Consider the following 18852-nt stretch of genomic DNA (forward strand, 5'->3'; position numbering starts at 1 on the left):
CGGATTAAGTATGGCGTTATTTGGCGTATGTAGTCGGTTCTATGCACATTTTCAAGGTTATTTTAGTTTTAGAACGCAATGTTCCCCAGGGACCGTGAAGACTACCCACACATACAGTATATGGATATGGCACACACACACACACACACACACACACACACACACACACACGTACACAGGCATTTCAGGTGATGTGGTTATGACTAGTGTGGTGTGAACGGTTTTCTTTCTTGCAGGTGTTGTTGAAAAAAGATCTGCCCACAGTGATAGAGAACCATGGGGTTGGTCTACACATTACTGTTCCCAATCACTCCAGAAAAGATGCCTGAATGTGACGGCAATATGAATATAAAATGATATACCCTGACAGCTTCTGATCGGCTTTGATTATAAGGGGAAGGGAAGGCCAATTCTGGTCCTTGGGGGGCTGCTCCCCCGTGTGCAGGCTTTTGCTCCAGCCAAGCGCTTACACACTACAGTGTTCATGGTCTTAGATTTTTAGTCAAGTTCTGTTGGTCATGTTGATGGAGATTGAAGACCGTGCGTACTGTTTGCTGAACCAGGTGTGTGGAAGCTGGGTTGTCGCTAAAGGGCTGCACACACTGGCCTTCCCGGACCGGAGTTTTCCTGATCACGGGGGAGAACGATGCGTATAACGTGTCAGTTTCAGCCCGATTGTGTTACTGTACAAAGTTGATTTGATCAGAGGAATATGGAATCTGATCATCCCTTCTCAACTGGGTCAGGTGTCAATCGATCCAAATGTCACAATTGATTGGTCAAGACTGTCTGAGGTGCGTCATTAACCAATCGCATGAACCCTGCATGCTCCGCCTTCAATCTGTTGTCTTTCTCAGTTTTGAATCTGCGTGAACACACACACAACAATTAAAACACACACTGCATGAACACGCACATTCAGCCCATGATTAAAGGACCCAATGGCTGGGTGACTAAATACTGCACTTCCTGTCTGTCAAATCAACCACCTGACAGCCAATCAGGTTGGTCAATGATTTCCTGTAGCTGCTTCTGACTGGCTCATTAGTAAAGGTCTGGCTATCTTTTAGGCAACGGTTAAAGACCCAGTAAACGGCTCAGATGCCCACAAACAGATGGACACATTTATCATGAATGACACAGGTAGGTTTCAGGCCGACATACACACTCACCCTTTTCCTGTATATTGTGTGTACACCTTTTTTCTACAGGTCACACACGAACACGAACTGAGGCCTCACACGAGGCATCACGCTCACCCATATTTAATTTACAAACATCACTATCATTTAAAATCAATAGTTTTCTTATCCACTGCTGTTGTGCCATATTTCATACGACGCAGTGGTCTGCCCATGTTTGTGTGTGTTTAAGTGTCCATCTGAGCATGGTTTGAGCCAGAACTCCGACAGGCCATAGTTAACATATTCTCTTGCAGCAGAACCTCTGGTTGAAGACTGCTGTTATACGATTAGGATCAATGTTTTGGGAGTTCAAATGATGTTAACAGAATGTGGATTACAGGTGACGCTCTGTAGTCAAATGGGTGTATTCATTACGGAAACAGTTTGCTTCCATTTGGTTCTTAAAAGGTAAACTACTCAAGAGTTTCTATTGAACATATTCGGGTAGGTTCCTCCATTTTTGTTCCGGTTGCTTCAGTTTATGAAACTGTTTACAACAGAATCAGCCGAATGAATACACCCAATGTGAAATGAACTGAAAGAAGTGCCTGAAAATGTCTGTTTGGGACGAGGCAATATGTTTATCGGCCTTTTGTAGTGAAAAGGTGTTGGTGCGGGAGTTTGATAGATCATTAAAAAGTTTAATCTATGCCCACTACGGGAGGCTGGTGAGGGGAGGACGGCTCATAATGGGATGAAGTGAATGAAATTGTATCAAATACAAGGAAACCATGTCTACCATTCCAGCCATTTACTATGAGCCTGTTCTTCCAAATTGAAGGTGCCACCTGTGATGCACATATTAACTGAATGAAATGACAGTGGTGTCAGCTGCCTGGTTCGGCTCCAAAACAGACTTGATCCTCACTACGTTGAGTTGTTGTTGTGCTTCTAACATTCGTTCTCTTATGCCCTCGCTCTCTCTCCTCTGACTTCTCCCATCCCGTTTCTCTTTCTCCTGACAGATCATAAAATGTGAGAGGACTGTCATTCCGGACGCCAGCGTCAGCACTTCATCCAGCGAGCAAACCCCTCTAATACAGGACCACGTGGACTAACACGCATGTAGGGGAGAGCTGCCTAGCCCAGTTCTGCAGGACTCTGTCTGCATGTGTTGTATTGAGACTGATGATCACTGGAACTCCAAAAACCACTGATTCTCTCCTGCTATCTATCTGTCTCTCTCTCTCTCTCAGCTATAAACTCTCTCACCTGGTACAGTTCTCACCTGGTCCTGCATCTGCTCTCGGAGACTTTGGAGACCTTCATTCTGTTCAGGACTCACGGATCAACAGGGAAGGGCAGGACCACCCCGGTTGGTTCTGCTCTCTGGTGGTGTCCCATCCAACCCTCCAATGAGGATCCACTCTCGGAATACATCACCGCATCCTCAGTCGCTGTTATGTGAATCTTTCCTCGTCTGTTTGTCCTTCCATTTCTTCCGATGTTTTAACAACTTAGTATCTTGTGTTTTTACTATTCCTGAAATGCCATAGAAAACCACTCCACTAGATCTGTATTGTCCTGCTTTCCTTTCCTCTGGTCTGTGTAGTAGTTGCCTGTATGCACGGACCTAGGATCAGAAAATCCTACCCTTAGCCTTTAGAGGAAGAAATGGAAAAGTGACCCCAAATCTGCACCTAAAAGCAACTTCATTCTACAATATCTCACCAGACCAACGAATCAAAAAGTGAACTTGTTTCTGGGGTGACTTCCAGTCAATTCAGGAAGTAGAGAGAAATTCCAACTATCTTCCATGCTTTTCAATTAGGGAAACTGGAATTTGGTTTACTTTCTGAATTGACTGTAATTTAGATGGGATTTACCCCCAACCCAGGGGCAAAGGCCCACCCACTCAGGTTGCGCCAAAAACGCATAACTTGTCTGTGTTCCAAATGGGATATTATTTGTCTTTTTTACCTACGCACAGTACTTGACTTGGGCAGGAGCTCACTGGAACTGAGTACTGGCAACTCCAGTGTTCTTCTGCTTGAATTCCTGCACCTCCTATTGAATATTAACTCCAGTATTAAGGAGTTCTGGCACTTAAATATAAACTGTACCGGCACCCAAAATGAGTACTGGCAAGTCCAACACTGGCCTAAACATGTCTATGCAAACAGAAGGAAGGGTGTGTGTGAAAATGAAAGGGATAAATATTTACAATACATTTTATTTGGCAGATACCTTTCAGGGCATCTTACATAAAATCTGGTGCTGTACATAAAATCCATTTAATTGAGGCCTATGTAATGAATTTGAGTGAATTATTTACCGGGGCGTAAAATAAACTGTCAGTTTACCAATTTCAAAATAATGGGAGGGTTCTTGCACGTGTCACTTCACACTGATACCATGTGCAGTAAACTGTAGCAATAGCTGTGTAGGCTAGGCTAGACTGTGTAGGATACTCACCGTGAGCCAGAAAAGACTCACTAGCCAACAAAGCTCACTGTTTACATTTTTTTAAAGATGCCATTTCTAGACGAGGATGTTGGAGCATATGCCGTGTTATTTGATATTCGCGATTTCACCATGAAGGGCCTCCAGTGCCCCTATATATTACTCAGTTCTAATTTAAGGGCCTTTAAGACATTTTCAGTAAATTCAATCAGCGCTTACAATGCTGTTATCATTCAAAACTTCTTTTTTTTTTTTTTTTTAAATCATAAAACGCTCTTCTCCACTTCGACTCATGGACATCAGTCCAGTGAAATAAAGTTATTTAAATGTATGCTCCGATGTGCCTCGCAAATAATAGGCTCTTGTCTTACCCGTGTTAATAGCCTAGCTTGGGACTCGTTTTGAAATAGAAGGGATTCTACGTTATTTATAAGGGAAGGCCTACATGGATGAAACTGGGTCTGTTATTTATATAGGAAAATAGGCAAATCCATCAAACAGTATTTCCAGTCAATGATTTTTAGGAATTGAATTGGAAATAGAACTGTGCCCTGTGTTTTTTCTGCCCATGCATTATAGTTAGGCCCTATAGGCTATTGACCATTTAGTTGTTCATCAGATTCTTCATATGCAATTAATAATATTCTCACCCATTACATTATTGTCAATTTAATCTAGTCTTTATGCTAACTGTGTGTAAAATTATTTTTGATATAGTTTAGGTGTAGTTTCGTCGGGCCATCAGCTGCACAGACCTGATGGGAGGAAAAAATGACATTCTCTTAATATCAACCAGAATTTAGGTTATAAGCATTACGATTCTAACAATGATCACGTGTTGGACTTATTTAGGACGAGTCAAGGACAGGGGTGACAGCTTTAAAAAATGGCAGAGTAATTGAAAAAGTGAATTTCCAGTCAAAATGACTCTCTCGGCTCTCCTAGTGTTAAAGTTAAGAGTTTTTTTCCCCCCACCTAAATGTTAGTGGGCCCTGCCATGAATGGATTTCTGCCTATGCCACTGCCTCAACCCATGATTTTCTTTTTTTGCAATGTTAGGAATAACGCCTCATTCAGAGTAGTTTAGTTGATCTAGAAATGTCCCTCTGCTGATGGCATAGGCACCAATGTGCCTTTTCAATTGGGAACTTCTTTGCCCAAGCCCAAATTGACTCCTAACCCCGTGCCACTCCATGTAGATGTGAGAGGATTGGATAGCTCTGGTAGCTCCACCTTGCCCTCTGGATTTTCACCTTGCAGCAAATGCTCATGGGAGTCCAAGGCTAGGGGCCAGGGGTCCATTTGGAATTGGGCCGTTTATGGTGTGTCCTGTGTCTATTGTGGCCATAGACCAGGGCTGCTCAAACATTTGGGCTTGGTGGGCCAAAATATAATCTAAGTGGTGGGCCACGGGCTGAACATATAAGTATTTATAAAAAATAAAATAAAAAGTAAACAATAGCTTCTTAGTAAGCAAACATAAAATCACACTTCAAACATTGTGTGTCGTGTCCCCCCCCCCCCCCCCAGGGGCCATTGCACAAATGTTGCCATGACTTATGCCATGTTCATATGATATGAGTGAGTGACTAAGTTAACAATCAGTGGGATGCCCCTGGTGGGTAGGGCCCCTGGGCACATGCCCTGCATGCCCAGTTGGTCATTTGGTGGTGATTAGCCTACTACAAGGTTTAGATAGCTGGCTAGGCTACCTTACCTAGCAATAAAAACATATGTTACCCGACATGGGCTACATTACCATGAGAGGCCAAACCAAATGTTGTCGGCCCTGCCATAGACCATACTGTACACAGTAATAATTCTGTGATTGAATGTAAAGAGCATAGTACATAAACTGCTTGTGTCCAAACTATGGCTGTGTCTCAAATGGCACCCTATATAATACACTACCTTTGGCCAGAGTGCACTATTTAGGGATTAGGGTGTCTTTTGGGACGCATGCAAGGGTCTGGATGCGTTTCATTGTGTGCTTTTTGACAACACAGGATCTTTGAATGAGATGGCTGATGTGAGATTTGTGAATTTGCGCCGTCGTACTCCTTTAAGTGGTGAGAATAACTTTGTAAATAAATGAATAAATGTTCCATGAATTGGAGTACATTACTTCTACTGCTGGGTTGGTCTCCTCTGTAATATTTTACATCAGGTGTGTGCACCTGTGTGATGACGGTAAACTTACTTTTATTGATTTATAACACAAAGACCTGTTCATACTTAAAGTGCAATATAACCCATGATGCTTCAGATATGTGTGTTTGATCTGTACGCATGTTTGTATGCATACATTATAGAACTGTATGCATGATTGTGTGTGCACTTTTTTATTTATAATGCATACAAAGACATTGCATTACACACACACACACACACAGTGTGAATGTTAGTGTGTGCATGCGTGTGTCTCAGGGTGGTGTGGGAGGTGTGACATTCATGGGAATGACTCCAGTGGTCAACAGAATGAAGATGATGACGATCACAACGGTTACTATGCCAACAATCAGGAACGAGACACCTTTTCACTCTTTTTCCTCAGAGCTTTGACTAAACACACAACAGAGAAAGAGAGGGGAGAGAAGGGTGAAACATGCACTGTAGTCTATGGCATGTGCTGAACTGCCAAGATCCCACTGTTTGGATAGTCCCTATAGACTATCTATATAGACGCTCAGACTATCCAAAACAACTTGATATGCAACAACTTGGAAAAGAAAGAGAGAGAGGTGGGAGGAAGAAGGAGCATAGAGCGTAAGAGAGAGTTGGTTTGGAATATTTAGACACTTCCTCAAAGCGAGGTCCATACATAAATGGTTTGTCGAGATCAGTGTGGATAAACTTGACTAGCCTACACAGAGCCCTGACCTCAACCCCATCGAACAACTTTGGGATGAATTGGAACGCCAACTGCGAGCCAGGCCTAATCGCCCAATATCAGTGCCCGACCTCATTAATGTTCCAACATCCAGTGTAAAGCCTTCCCAAAAGAGTGGAGGCTGTTATAGCAGCAAAGGGCAGACCAACTCCATATTAAAGCCCATGACTTTGAAATGAGAATTTTGACAATCAGGTGTCCACATACTTATGGTCATGTAGTGTAATTGTGTAGTTTAGTTTACTAGAATCACAGCAGCTACTCTTCCTGGGGTCCACATAAATCAAACAAATACATGACAAAGTACAGAACAGTTATAGACAAGGACATTAAATAAAATTATTAAAATATTAATAAAAAAAAAATATATATATATATGAAAAAAATAGTTAAATATTGGAAAGACACAGCAAAAATACTACTGTACTTACACACTAGTCACACTATTCACTATTCATGTTCGTCCTTGCATAAATTCCAGCAGCAGGTTACCAGTCCTTCACTGATCCAGATTATCTCTGAAATTAGGTCATATGTTTTAACCATGGAGTGGTTTTCTCAGTTAATATAAGACATTTTGCCAGATATATTTAGCCTACAAGGACCACCATTGTGTTTGCCTGCTATCCAAACTAAAGACAGCAATTTGCTAACAACAGCTCTCAAAACATTCAAGGTTCCCGAAAACTACATAAACCGCTATTCTGGCTGAAAAAATGCTTTTAGCATCTTTCAACAGCTTCTTATCTCGTATTATTTCAGGATTCCACTGGTCCTTTACATAAATTGCTTCCTGCAAGCATGGACAACGGAACATGTTTAACAATTGCAACCTCATAATGTTGCTAGGGGAAATTGCCCAAAATGCGCTAGTTGAAATTACCCAAAGTGTGCTATGATTTAGAAATGTTACCTTTTGATTAATAATATTTAATTAATCTGCAACTTGTACAATTTTTAAAGCACACAGTGTTCATATTCATTAAATGATCTACGTAATGATGTTGAAACTTTGCAATGCCTTTTCTGAAGCATTTATTGGTGGGTTTCCCATTGACTACTACAGTTTATCTATTCACCCCCTAATCACTCACCAAACTCTCCTATTCTCTTCCTTCTCAGACAGGTTTTTCTACATATTTCCACTGCACCTTCTAACCACTCTGCGTCAGCTGTTGTTTTGAATAAGCGCTTGCGTTTGCATGTGTGCATGTGCGTGTGAGAGAGAGAGAGCGAGAGCGAGAGAATATAGTCTGCTGCAGTTTTAGTCTGATCAACTAGATGGCACCAGATTGAAACAGATGCTTGCTGTTGAGGGACAGAACCAGTCCTCATCCCCCTCTGCCTCCTCTCAGATGGATGTGAGCCAGAGGGCAGAGATGGCCTTAAAAAAAAGAGGGGGGGTAAAGAGAAGGAGAGAGAAAGTGGGAGGAGTGTATGTCAGTGAACAAGAGATGAGCAAGTCTAAGAGGAGATGACATAAGAGGTCAAAAGAAAGAGGGACAGGAGGAACAAGATTAACAGAGAGGGAAATGAAACAAGACAGCAGGCAGGTAAACAAGCGAGGGAGGAATCTATTAAAGCTGAGAGATCAAAAGAAGGAGGGAGGGAGAGAAACAGAGAGCAGAGTTATGGAAGAAAAAGGGGATGAATTAACTGTCTGGTGACCTTTAGAGCGGCTCAACTTTGTTTGGCTGTTACCACGACAATGTATGTCTTACTTTGGCTTTGTGTGTCTGCGTGTGTGTCTGTTAGTCTATCGGTGTACATGCAGGTGTTTCTTTGTATGCAGGTGTGTGTTATTTTAACTTGCCCTCTCTCTGAACCCTTTCTCCATCCCTTCATCCTTCTCTCCATTCTTCCCTCCATTCCTCTCCTCTGAGGTTTGGAGTCAGGCAGGGATGACGGTCCTATGTGGGACATCAAACAGAGCATATAACCCAGGTCTCCCCGCAGGCTTTAGAAGTCTGAACACTGGTTCAGAACAGAACAGACTCTCACACACACCTTGATGTGGATGTCCAGGTGCCTCAGTGATGTAGTAACTGTCCGAAACAAACAAGAAAATAAAACTATTCAAATCAAATTGTATTGGTCACATACACGTGTTTAGCAGATGCTATTGCGGGTGTGACGAAACGCTTGTGTTTCTAGCTCCGACAGTGCAGTAATGTCTAACGAGTAATATCTAACAATTTCACAACATATACCCAATACACACAAATCTAAGTAAAGAATTAAGAATATATAAATATATGGACGAGCAATGTCAGAGCGGCATAGACTAAGATACAGTAGAATAGTATAGAATACAGTATATCAACTCAGTAAAAAAGAAACGTCCCTTTTTCAGGACCCTGTCTTCCAAAGATCATTCGTAAAAATCCAAATAACTTCACAGATCTTCATAGTAAAGGGTTTGAACACTGTTTCCATGCTTGTTCAATGAACCATAAACAATTAATGAACATGCACCTGTGGAACGGTCGTTAAGACACTAACGGCTTACAGACGGTAGGCAATTAAGGTCACAGTTATAAAACTTTAGGACACTAAAAAGTTTTTTTTACTGACTCTAAAAAACACCAAAGAAAAATGCCCAGGGTCCCTGCTCATCTGCATGACTGCAGATGTGGCCAGGGCAATACATTGCAATGTCCACATTGTGAGACGCCTAAGACAGAGCTACAGGGATACAGGACGGACAGCTGATCGTCCTCACAGTGGCAGACCACGTGCAACAACACCTGCACAGTATGGGTACATCCGAACATCAAACCTGCGGGACAGGTACAGGATGGCAACAACAACTGCCCGAGTTACACCAGGAACGCACAATCCATCCATGAGTGCTCATACTGTCCGCAATAGGCTGAGAGAGGCTGGACTGAGGGCTTGTAGGCCTGTTGTAAGGCAGGTCCTCACCAGACATCACCGGCAACAACGTCACTTATTTTTTGCTGAGTTAACATTTGAGATGAGTGACATTATTAAAGTTACTAGTGTTCCATTTATTAAAGTAGCCAGTGATTTCAAGTCTGTGTATATAGGCAGCAGCCTCTCTGTGCTAGTGATGGCTATTTAACAGTCTGATGGCTTTGAGATAGGAGCTGTTTTTCAGTCTCTCGGTACCAGCTTTGATGCACTGGTACTGACCTCGCCTTCTAGATGATAGCGGGGTGAACAGGCAGTGGCTCGGGTGGTTGTTGTCCTTGATGATCTTTTTTGCCTTCCTGTGACATCGGGTGCTGTAGGTGTCCTGGAGGGCAGGTAGTTTGCCCCCGGTGATGCGTTGGGCAGACCACACCACCCTCTGGTGAGCCCTGCGGTTGTCGGAGGTGCAGTTGCCATACCAGGCGGTAATACAGCCCGACAGGATGCTCTCAATTGTGCATCTGTAAAAGTTTGTGAGGGTTTTAGGTGACAAGCAACATTTCTTCAGCCTCCTGAGGTTGAAGAGACGCTGTTGCGCCTTCTTCACCACACTGTCTGTGTGGGTGGACCATTTCAGTTTGTCAGTGATGTGTACGCCGAGGAACTGGAAACTTTCCACCTTCTCCACTGTGGTCCCGTCGATGTGAATAGGGTGGTGCTCCCTCTGCTGTTTCCTGAAGTCCACGATCATCTCCTTTGTTTTGTTGATGTTGGGTGAGAGGTTATTTTCCAGGCACCACACTCCCAGAGCCCTCACCTCCTCCCTGTAGGCTGTCTCGTCGTTGTTGGTAATCAAGCCTACTACTGTTGTGTCATCTGTAAACTTGATGATTGAGTTGGAGGTGTGCTTGGCCACGCAGTCAAGGGTGAACAGGGAGTACAGGAGGGTGCTGAGTATGCACCCTTGTGGGGTTCCAGTGTTGAGGATCAGCGAAGTGGAGGTGTTGTTTCCTACCTTCACCACCTGGGGGCGGCCCATCAGGAAGTCCAGGACCCAGTTGCACAACAACGAGACCCAGGGCCTCGAGCTTAATGATGATGGTGTTGAAAATCTGAGCTATAGTCAATGAACAGCATTCTTACATAGGTATTTCTCTTTTCCAGATGGGATAGGACAGTGTGCAGTGTGATGACGATTGCATCATCTGTGAACCTATTGGGGCAGTAAGCAACTTGTAGTGGGTCTAGGGTGACAGGTAAGGTAGAGGTGATATGATCCTTGACTAGTCTCTCAAAGCACTTCATGATAACAGAAGTGAGTGCTACGGGGCAATAGTCATTTAGTTCAGTTACCATTGCATTGTTGGGTACAGGAACAATGGTGGCCATCTTGAAGCATGTGGGGACAGCAGACTGGGATAGGGAGAGATTGAATATGTCCGTAAACACACCAGTGTTCCAAAACCTTGTAGCATGACTAAGAGATAGGGTATAGACTCCACAGGCCTTGAGATATATAGAAGAACATCATCTGCATATAAGGACATCTTGTGAGTTATTTCGCCCCTTAGTATTCCCTTAATCCTCTCCTCTGCCCACAGAGCAATAGCAAGAGGCTCAATAGCCATATCAAACAGGAAAGGGGATAAACAGCAACCCTGCCTGGCCCCCCTGTGGAGAGGGAACTAGCTGGAGGTAACATTGTTGGTGCAAATAGAAGTCACTGGGGATAAGTACAAAATATTAATCCAGGAAAGAAATGACGGGCCAAACCCAAATCTCTCTAGTACTGTGAATAGATATTCCCACTCAACCCGGTCGAAAGCCTTCTCAGCATCAAGAGGGATGACAACCTCTGGCTGTAGAGTTGAGTGGGGAGAATAAAGAACATTAAATAGCAGCTTTATATTATAGAAAGATTGCCTATCTGAGATAAAGCCAGTTTGGTGAGAGTTAATTATGCTAGGAATCACTGTCTGTAAAATGTGCGAGAGGACCTGCTCTTTACTCTGACGAGTAAAGAGAAGAGTAGAATTGCTTAAATTGATTGTTGATTTCTTTGGGATTGATAGAAGTTAAATCAGCTGCAACTGTAACGCTTGTCGTGGGTGGAAGAAGAGGAGGACCAAAGCGCAGCGTGGTAAGTGTCCATATTCAATTTAATAACTGAACACTAAGAATACAAAAATAACAACGTGAAAGACAGAAACGAAAACGAAACAGTCCTGTATGGTGAAAACACAGACACAGGAAAACAACCACCCACAAAACACAAAGGAAAACAGGCTACCTAAATATGGCTCCCAATCAGAGACAACGACTGACACCTGCCTCTGATTGAGAACCATACTAGGCCAAACACATAAAAAAGGACAATAGAACAAAACATAGAAAAAACAACATAGAATGCCCGCCCCAACTCACGCCCTGACCAAACTAAAATAAAGACATAACAAAGGAACTAAGGTCAGAACGTGACTGCAACACAGATTTCAGGTATGGTGCTGCTACCAGCGGATTGTGGAAGCTGGTGAGATAACTTTCCAGCTTTCTCTCCGTGTTCATAAAATATCTGCCTCGACATTAACAGAAGCTGCTCGGCTTGTTTTGTGGGGAAAATGGTTCAATTCCGATTGAAGTAGCAGTCTCTCTTTGTAGAGTTCCGGAGTTGGAGAAGAGGCATATCTGTTGTCCACATCTATAATGGGTTTAGATAGCTACGAAATGCACTTAGTGCACTTTTTGTGGTCATGCGCTGTGTCGGAAAAAATGTGGCCCCTTAGATACGCTTTTAACGACTCCTACACAGTAGAATGAGAAATGTCAGGGGTGCAGTTGACCTGTAAATAAAATCTATGTGAGTTGATATATATATATCTCTTTAAAGGCACTACATGATAGTAGTAATACTGTCTGGAAAGCGGATATCTAGCTGGACAGGGCTATGGTCTGAGATAAAGATGCTGTGATATTGGCTAATAGTTACAAAAGGAAGAATTCTATTGTTCAGCAGGAAAAAGTCAATCTTAGAGTATGAGCGATGGACTGGAGAAGAAAACGAGTACTGTTTAGCAGTGGGATTGCTCCTCCCCCACGGATTAGACAAATTATGGGATTCTAGAAATGAGTTGATTACTGCGCTCAATTTTGAAGGTACATTGTTGGGCGTCGGTCTGGATCTGTCTAGACTTGGTTGTGGTACACAATTGAAATCTCTGCCCAATATCAAATGATGAGAGTTGAGGTCGGGAAGTGTTGCAATGAACTCAGGAAATATGTTTGCATCATCCCAATTAGGACCAGAGAGGTTAGCCAGAACAACCTGTGTGTTAAACAATTTCCCCATCACTATAACATATCTACCATTAGTATCTGAATTGACTTTGGGGGAGACAAACGGGGTGGCTTTTCTGATAAGGATGGCTGTCCCTCTGGCCTTAGCACTACAGTTGAAGTGAAATATTTGGTCCACCCATCCTCTCTTTAGTTTATCATGGTCGCTGGACCAGAGATGTGTCTCCTGGAGAAAAACGATGTCCAGACTTAAGATGAGCACACACTTGGCTATGCTTGACCACATAATTCATTCCTTTTAATTAAGCTCCAGCTGATAAAGCTAGTGGAGCCTAGAGTACGTGAATTAGGCATAGTCATAGTAATTACACTGAACAAAAATATAAACGCAACATGTAATGTGTTGGTCCCATGTTTCATGAGCTGAAAAAAAGATCCCAGAAATGTTCCATACGCACAAAAATCGTACTTATCAAAATGTTGAGCACAAATTTGTTCACATCCCTGTTAGTGAGCATTTCTCCTTTGCCAAGATATTCAATCCACCTGACAGGTGTGGCATATCAATAAACTGATTAAACAGCATGAACATTGCACAGGTGCACCTTGTGCTGGGGACAATAAAAGGCCACTCTAAAATGTGCAGTTTTGTCACACAACACAATGCCACAGACGTCTCAAGTTTTGAGGGAGAGTGAAATTTGCATGCTGACTGCAGGAATGTCCACCAGAGCTGTTGCCAGATAATTGAATGTTAATTTCTCTACCTTAAGCTGCCTGCAATGTTGTTTTAGAGAATTTAGCAGTATGTCCAACCGGCCTCACAACCGCAGACCATGTGTATGGCGCTGTGTGGGCGAGCGGTTTGATGATGTCAACATTGTGAACAGAGTGCCTCATGGTGGTGGTGGGGTTATGGTATGGGCAGGCATAAGCTACAAACAACGAACACAAGTGCATATTAACGATAGCAATTTCAATGCACAGAGATACCCTACGGCGAGATCCTCGATGAAAACGGCAGGGGAGGCAGCGTAGCCTAGTGGTTAGAGCGTTGGACTAGTAACCGGAAGGTTGCAAGTTCAAATCCCCGAGCTGACAAGGTACAAATCTGTCGTTCTGAACAGGCAGTTAACCCACTGTTCCTAGGCTGTCATTGAAAATAATAATTTGTTCTTAACTGACTTGCCTAGTTAAATAAAGGTAAAAAATAAAAAAAATAAAAAAAAACCTGCTCCAGAGCTTTCAGGACCTCAGATTGGGTTGAAGGTTCACTTTCTAACAGGACAATGACCCTAAGCACACAGTCAAGACAATGCAGGAGTCCTTGAGTGGCCCAGCCAGAACCCGGACTTGAACATCTCTGGAGAGACCTGAAAATAGCTGTGCAACGATGCTCCCCATCCAACCTTTCAGAGCTTGAGAGGATCTGCAGAGAAGTTTTTATTATGTAGTTTATCTATATGTAGTTTCTTTTTTATATAGTTTATTTATAGATTTTAAGATATGAGAACAGAAACAAAACAGTACAACAACCCCAACCCCTCATTCACCAACCCCTCCCATCCATCCACACCAATAATAGAAACAAAAACAAAACAAAAACAATGGGGGGAAAAAATCGGTATCATAATTATAGTGAATCTAATAAGCACTATATATGGCCACTAGAACAGACATGACTGCTTACTAAAATATACTAGTTAAGGGCTCTCCACGTATTGTATGAATGGGGACCAGGTTAAGTCTAACTTTTGTTTGGACCCATGCAAATTGTACCTAACCTTTTCCAGAGGCAGAGATGATATCACCTCCTCAACCCACTGCATAAAGGAAGGCGGCTTTGCAGACTTCCAGTGAAAGAGGACAAGACGGTGAGCTAGCTGCGAGGAAGATTCTGTCGCATTCGCCGATATGTGATAACATTCTGGTCTAGGGGAAGTACTCCAAAAATAGCATTGAACGTGTTGGCGCTAATAGTTTTATTACACATATAGTACCAGTCAAAAGTTTAGACACCTACTCATTCAAGGGTTTTTCTTTATTTTTACTATTTTCTACATTGTAGAATAATAGGGAAGACATCAGCACTATGATATAACACATGTGGAGTCATGTATTAACCAAAAAAGTGTTAAACAAATCAAAATATATTTGAGATTCTTCAAAGTAGCCACCATTTGCCTTGATGACAGCTTTGCACACTCTTGGCATTCTCTAAACCAGCTACATGAGGTAGTCACCTGGGGCCGGATTCACAAAACATTACTACCAAAAAACGTAAGAAGTTTCTTAAGGAAAAAAATAAGAAGTTCATAAGATAGTAAACGCAATTCCTCAAAATTATCTTAGGAATTCGTAGTTTTCTTAGGAACTTCGTAAATATCTTATTTTGTGTTATTGACATTAGTGACGTGCTTGAAACCAATAAATAAGCTTATGTGACAGGATTTGGTTATTTTGTTATTTTTCACACATTATAGTGAGATTTCAGAAATCGAGGTCCCTGTTCTGAGGTCAGTTTATAAGCCATCGAGCTACATGCATTGCATACGCCTTCCTCTAGATGTCAGTAAGCGGGGAGAATTTGAATGGAGTGGATTGCGCAATCTGGGGCCCTATATAAGACCGTGGAACGGAAGTAACGTTCTTTTCAACGGGGCGCCTGGCGCATCAGGGACATCACAATGGCCTCCTGCAAAGCTTTCGTTTTAGCAGTTCTGTATCTCCGGTCATGTTTTTATTCGTTATAGTTGTTAAAGACATCATAAGGTAGTTAATTTAAACCGACTTATAGCAGTTTATATCAGTTTATTGCGATTTTCCTGGATTTCTTTGTGATGCGCTTTCACGAGTTGGACACCTCTCCAGTGGGTGGCTATCGTTAGCTGCTATTTCCACATGAGAAGAGGACATCTTTCAATCAAAAGACGATTGTTCTGGAGAAAGGACACCTTGCCCAAGATTCTGATGGAAGCTCGGCAAATAGTAAGCAATCTTTATGTTGTTAATTCGTATTTATGTTGACAAATGTCAAATAATAATTCCGCCAAGAATTTCGGTGCGGTCTCGCTTTAGCGCACGCTGTATGCTGAAGTTACGTTAATTTAAAAAATGTAACACAGCGTTTGCATTAAGAACTAATTTGTCTTTCATTTGCTGTCCAACTTGTATTTTTTAGTTAAGTTTATGAATAGTTTTCGATTAGAATAGGTGCCTCTCCACGATGGCGCCGGACAGATTGCTTGAAGTTTTGGCCACTAATCACATTGTATAACCACGATTTGTGCCGCTAAATATGCACATTTTCGAACAAACTCTATATGCATTGTGTAATATGATGTTATAGGACTGTCATCTGAAGAATTCTGAGAAGGTTAGTGAAAAAATTAATAGATTTTGGTGGTTTATACGTTATCGCTATTTTTGGCTTGAATCAATGCTGTTGTGATGTTTGCTGTGCTGCCTCACTTGTTCTGAGGGCATTTGTTTTTGTGACGCTGTTGCGTGTTTTTGTGACGCTGTTGCGTTCTATTCATATATTGCCTCAGTAAAGTGCCTTGTCCACTGATCTCTGCTCTCCTGCGCCTGACTTCCAATGCACCAGCTACACCCACACCTTGACAATTGGTGGGTGAATGAGGGGTTGGGGTTGTTGTACTGTTTTTGTTTCTGTTCTCATATCTGAAAATCTATAAATAAACTACAACAACAAAAATAACTACATATAAATAAACTACATAACAGAAACTTCCTTCAACTGAACAGCAGGAAAACCGAGGCCCTACTTGTTGGCACCCCCCACCAGGTCCAACACGCACCAAAGACACACCTCACCAATGCAGGACAAGACAATCTCTCTTTCCCCCTGAGTTTCCAATCTGGGTGTAAAGGCCGATTCCTCCCTGACCTTTGACAGCCACGTCAAACAACTGTGTAAATCGTCATTCTATCACTTCGAGAACATTGACAAACGTCGTCCCACCCTCACTCACTCGGATGCAGATAAGCTCGTCCATGCCTTTATGTCCTCAATGCTGGACGACTGCAATGCACTGTTCATCGGGATCCCTGGCAGAAGTCTCCAGAAGCTCCAATACAGTGCTGCCAGTATCCTGATGAGAGTAGGGAAACAACATCCTAGCACCTCTGGGCTGGCTCCCCGTCTAATTCCTGATTGAATTCAAAACCCTCCTGCTGACTTTCCAGGATATTCATGGCAATGCCCCTCGGCCCAATCCTTATCGCAAATAACTGCTCTCTCTCCATAACCCCACCTTCAGGTCAAGCGATAGCCTGCTTCGCCATGCCCCCAGGACCAAGCACCGAGGTCCCTCCCGGACCACCTAAAGGCACCCCAGACTCTGGGCTCCTTTAAAACTGACCGTTCTCTTTAGGAAGTATCAAGGCTCAGGATAAGACCCCGATGCAGACACAGGATGCAGATAGTATGAGTCTCAGAGTTTATTAAATAACAAGGAGCAGGCAAAAGGTAAGTCAAGGCAGGCAAAGAGTCGCAATCCGAATCAGATTCAGGCAGGTACAGGACGGCAGGCAGGATCAGGTCGGACAGGCAGACAGGTCAGTCAACTGGGAAGACTAGGAAAAACAAAAACTAGAGCACAGGAAACACTGTAACACGCTGGTGGGACTTGACGGGACAAGACAAACTGGCAACAGACCATCCGAAAACGCAGGTATAAATACACAGGGGATAATGGGGGAGATGGGAGACACCTGGTGGGGGGTGGAGACAAGCACAAATACAGGTGAAACAGATCAGGGTGTGACAGGAAGGCTGTCTGTTGATAGCTGTCATCCTTGGTGCACTTGTCATTTGTAGTGTCAGCTGTGTTCTTTGTGTCCGTTGCTATGTCTAGTTGCCGTGTCAAATTTGTTATTTTATGCACTTTGTTCTGTAAATTGAAAAGCACTTTACAAATGTAATAAATTATTTGCATTATTATTTGCTGTAACGTCCGTGTGTGTCTGTGTGTGTGTCTGTGTGTCTGTAATATTTGGCACATTGATATGAGATCAATATTCAGCTATCTGCAGCTTTCTTTCTACTCTCACTCTGGATAGGAAATGACCTGCAATTTTCTCGCCAGTACGTGTGTGTGTGTGAACACGTAATGGCGAGAAAATTGCAGGTAATTTCCTATAGGCCCTAATGGCATCCAGAGTGAGAGGAGAAGAGAGACAGAAAGCTGCTAATATTGATCAAACATCAATTTGCCACATATTACAGGCACACGCACGCACGCATGCACGCACACACACACTCTCTCTCTCTCTCTCTCTCTCTCTCTCTCTCTCTCTCTCTCTCTCTCTCTCTCTCTCACAGACAGACAGACAGAGACAAACACTCATGCTAAAGGAGATGGGTTCACGTAGTGGAGCTGTAACCATAACAACCTGGCCAACCAGAACAACCTCTCTCTGTGTCTATATCTCTATGACCTGTTTCTGTCTCTCCTCCCCTCTCTCAGTCACTTTTTCTCTCTGTCTCGGGCTGTCTCTTTCTTTGTCTACCTTGCTTTTGCTCCCACTGCATCTCTCTCTTCCACTCTTCCCTCCTTCTCTTTTGTTAATACCAGCGCTGTCAAACACTGGTTTAAACAGAGAGGAGCAATAAAAATGATCTGTCATTATTGGATAGGAACACAAAGGAGTTATGTGTCAGTTATGTTTCTCTCTCTGATACACACACACAGTAAACACACAGTAAAAGCACAGTAAACACACAGTCAACACACTCAACACACACGATTCACAAAGTGCAGAACATGCAGTCACAGGTGGCTGACGAGGGCTTACAATATCCTTATTTACTATCAATTGAATTTAAATTAAAATGTGTGTTCACTCAGACTGTTAACACTCAATCAGATGTGTTAACTGCCATATTATCAGCAGCTCGGTTTAGATTAAATAGCAACTGATTTAATTTTCGCAGACCTATTATGAGATCAGACTGAAGTTGTTGTTCCTGTGGAGTTCCTCCAGACACCAGAGCCTGTTGTGGAAAATATTGAATCAAACACTTCTCTGATACCGGAGCTTGTGAATTCAAATAGACTTTATTACAGAGAGTAACAAAGCCGAGCAAATCCATGGAAGAACTGAATCTTCCTTCTTAGTGCTTGGTTTTTATACAGTCTTACCCTTACATAATGTCGTCACTTCACTTTATGAATCTTGTTG

The 18852-nt window shown here is 42.7% G+C and overlaps 1 protein-coding gene across 4 annotated transcripts in view; it reads left to right on the forward strand.

Moving 5' to 3' along the window:
• Positions 1-5717, forward strand: part of LOC129863746 (scavenger receptor class B member 1-like) — a 30560-nt gene extending 24843 nt beyond the window's left edge. Inside the window, exons 12-13 of one of the 4 annotated variants that reach the window (XM_055935982.1) lie at positions 2150-2249; positions 2381-5717. In XM_055935982.1, coding sequence (XP_055791957.1) covers positions 2150-2242 — 93 coding nt within the window. In that variant the 3' untranslated portion in view covers positions 2243-2249; positions 2381-5717. Of the gene's footprint in view, positions 1-1070 lie in introns of all 4 variants that reach the window. The other 3 variants (XM_055935981.1, XM_055935983.1, XM_055935984.1) reach the window with 3 other exon arrangements.
• Positions 5718-18852: the final 13135 nt, after the last annotated feature.

Source organism: Salvelinus fontinalis, chromosome 10 (assembly GCF_029448725.1).
Source record: "Salvelinus fontinalis isolate EN_2023a chromosome 10, ASM2944872v1, whole genome shotgun sequence".
NCBI lineage: Eukaryota > Metazoa > Chordata > Actinopteri > Salmoniformes > Salmonidae > Salvelinus > Salvelinus fontinalis.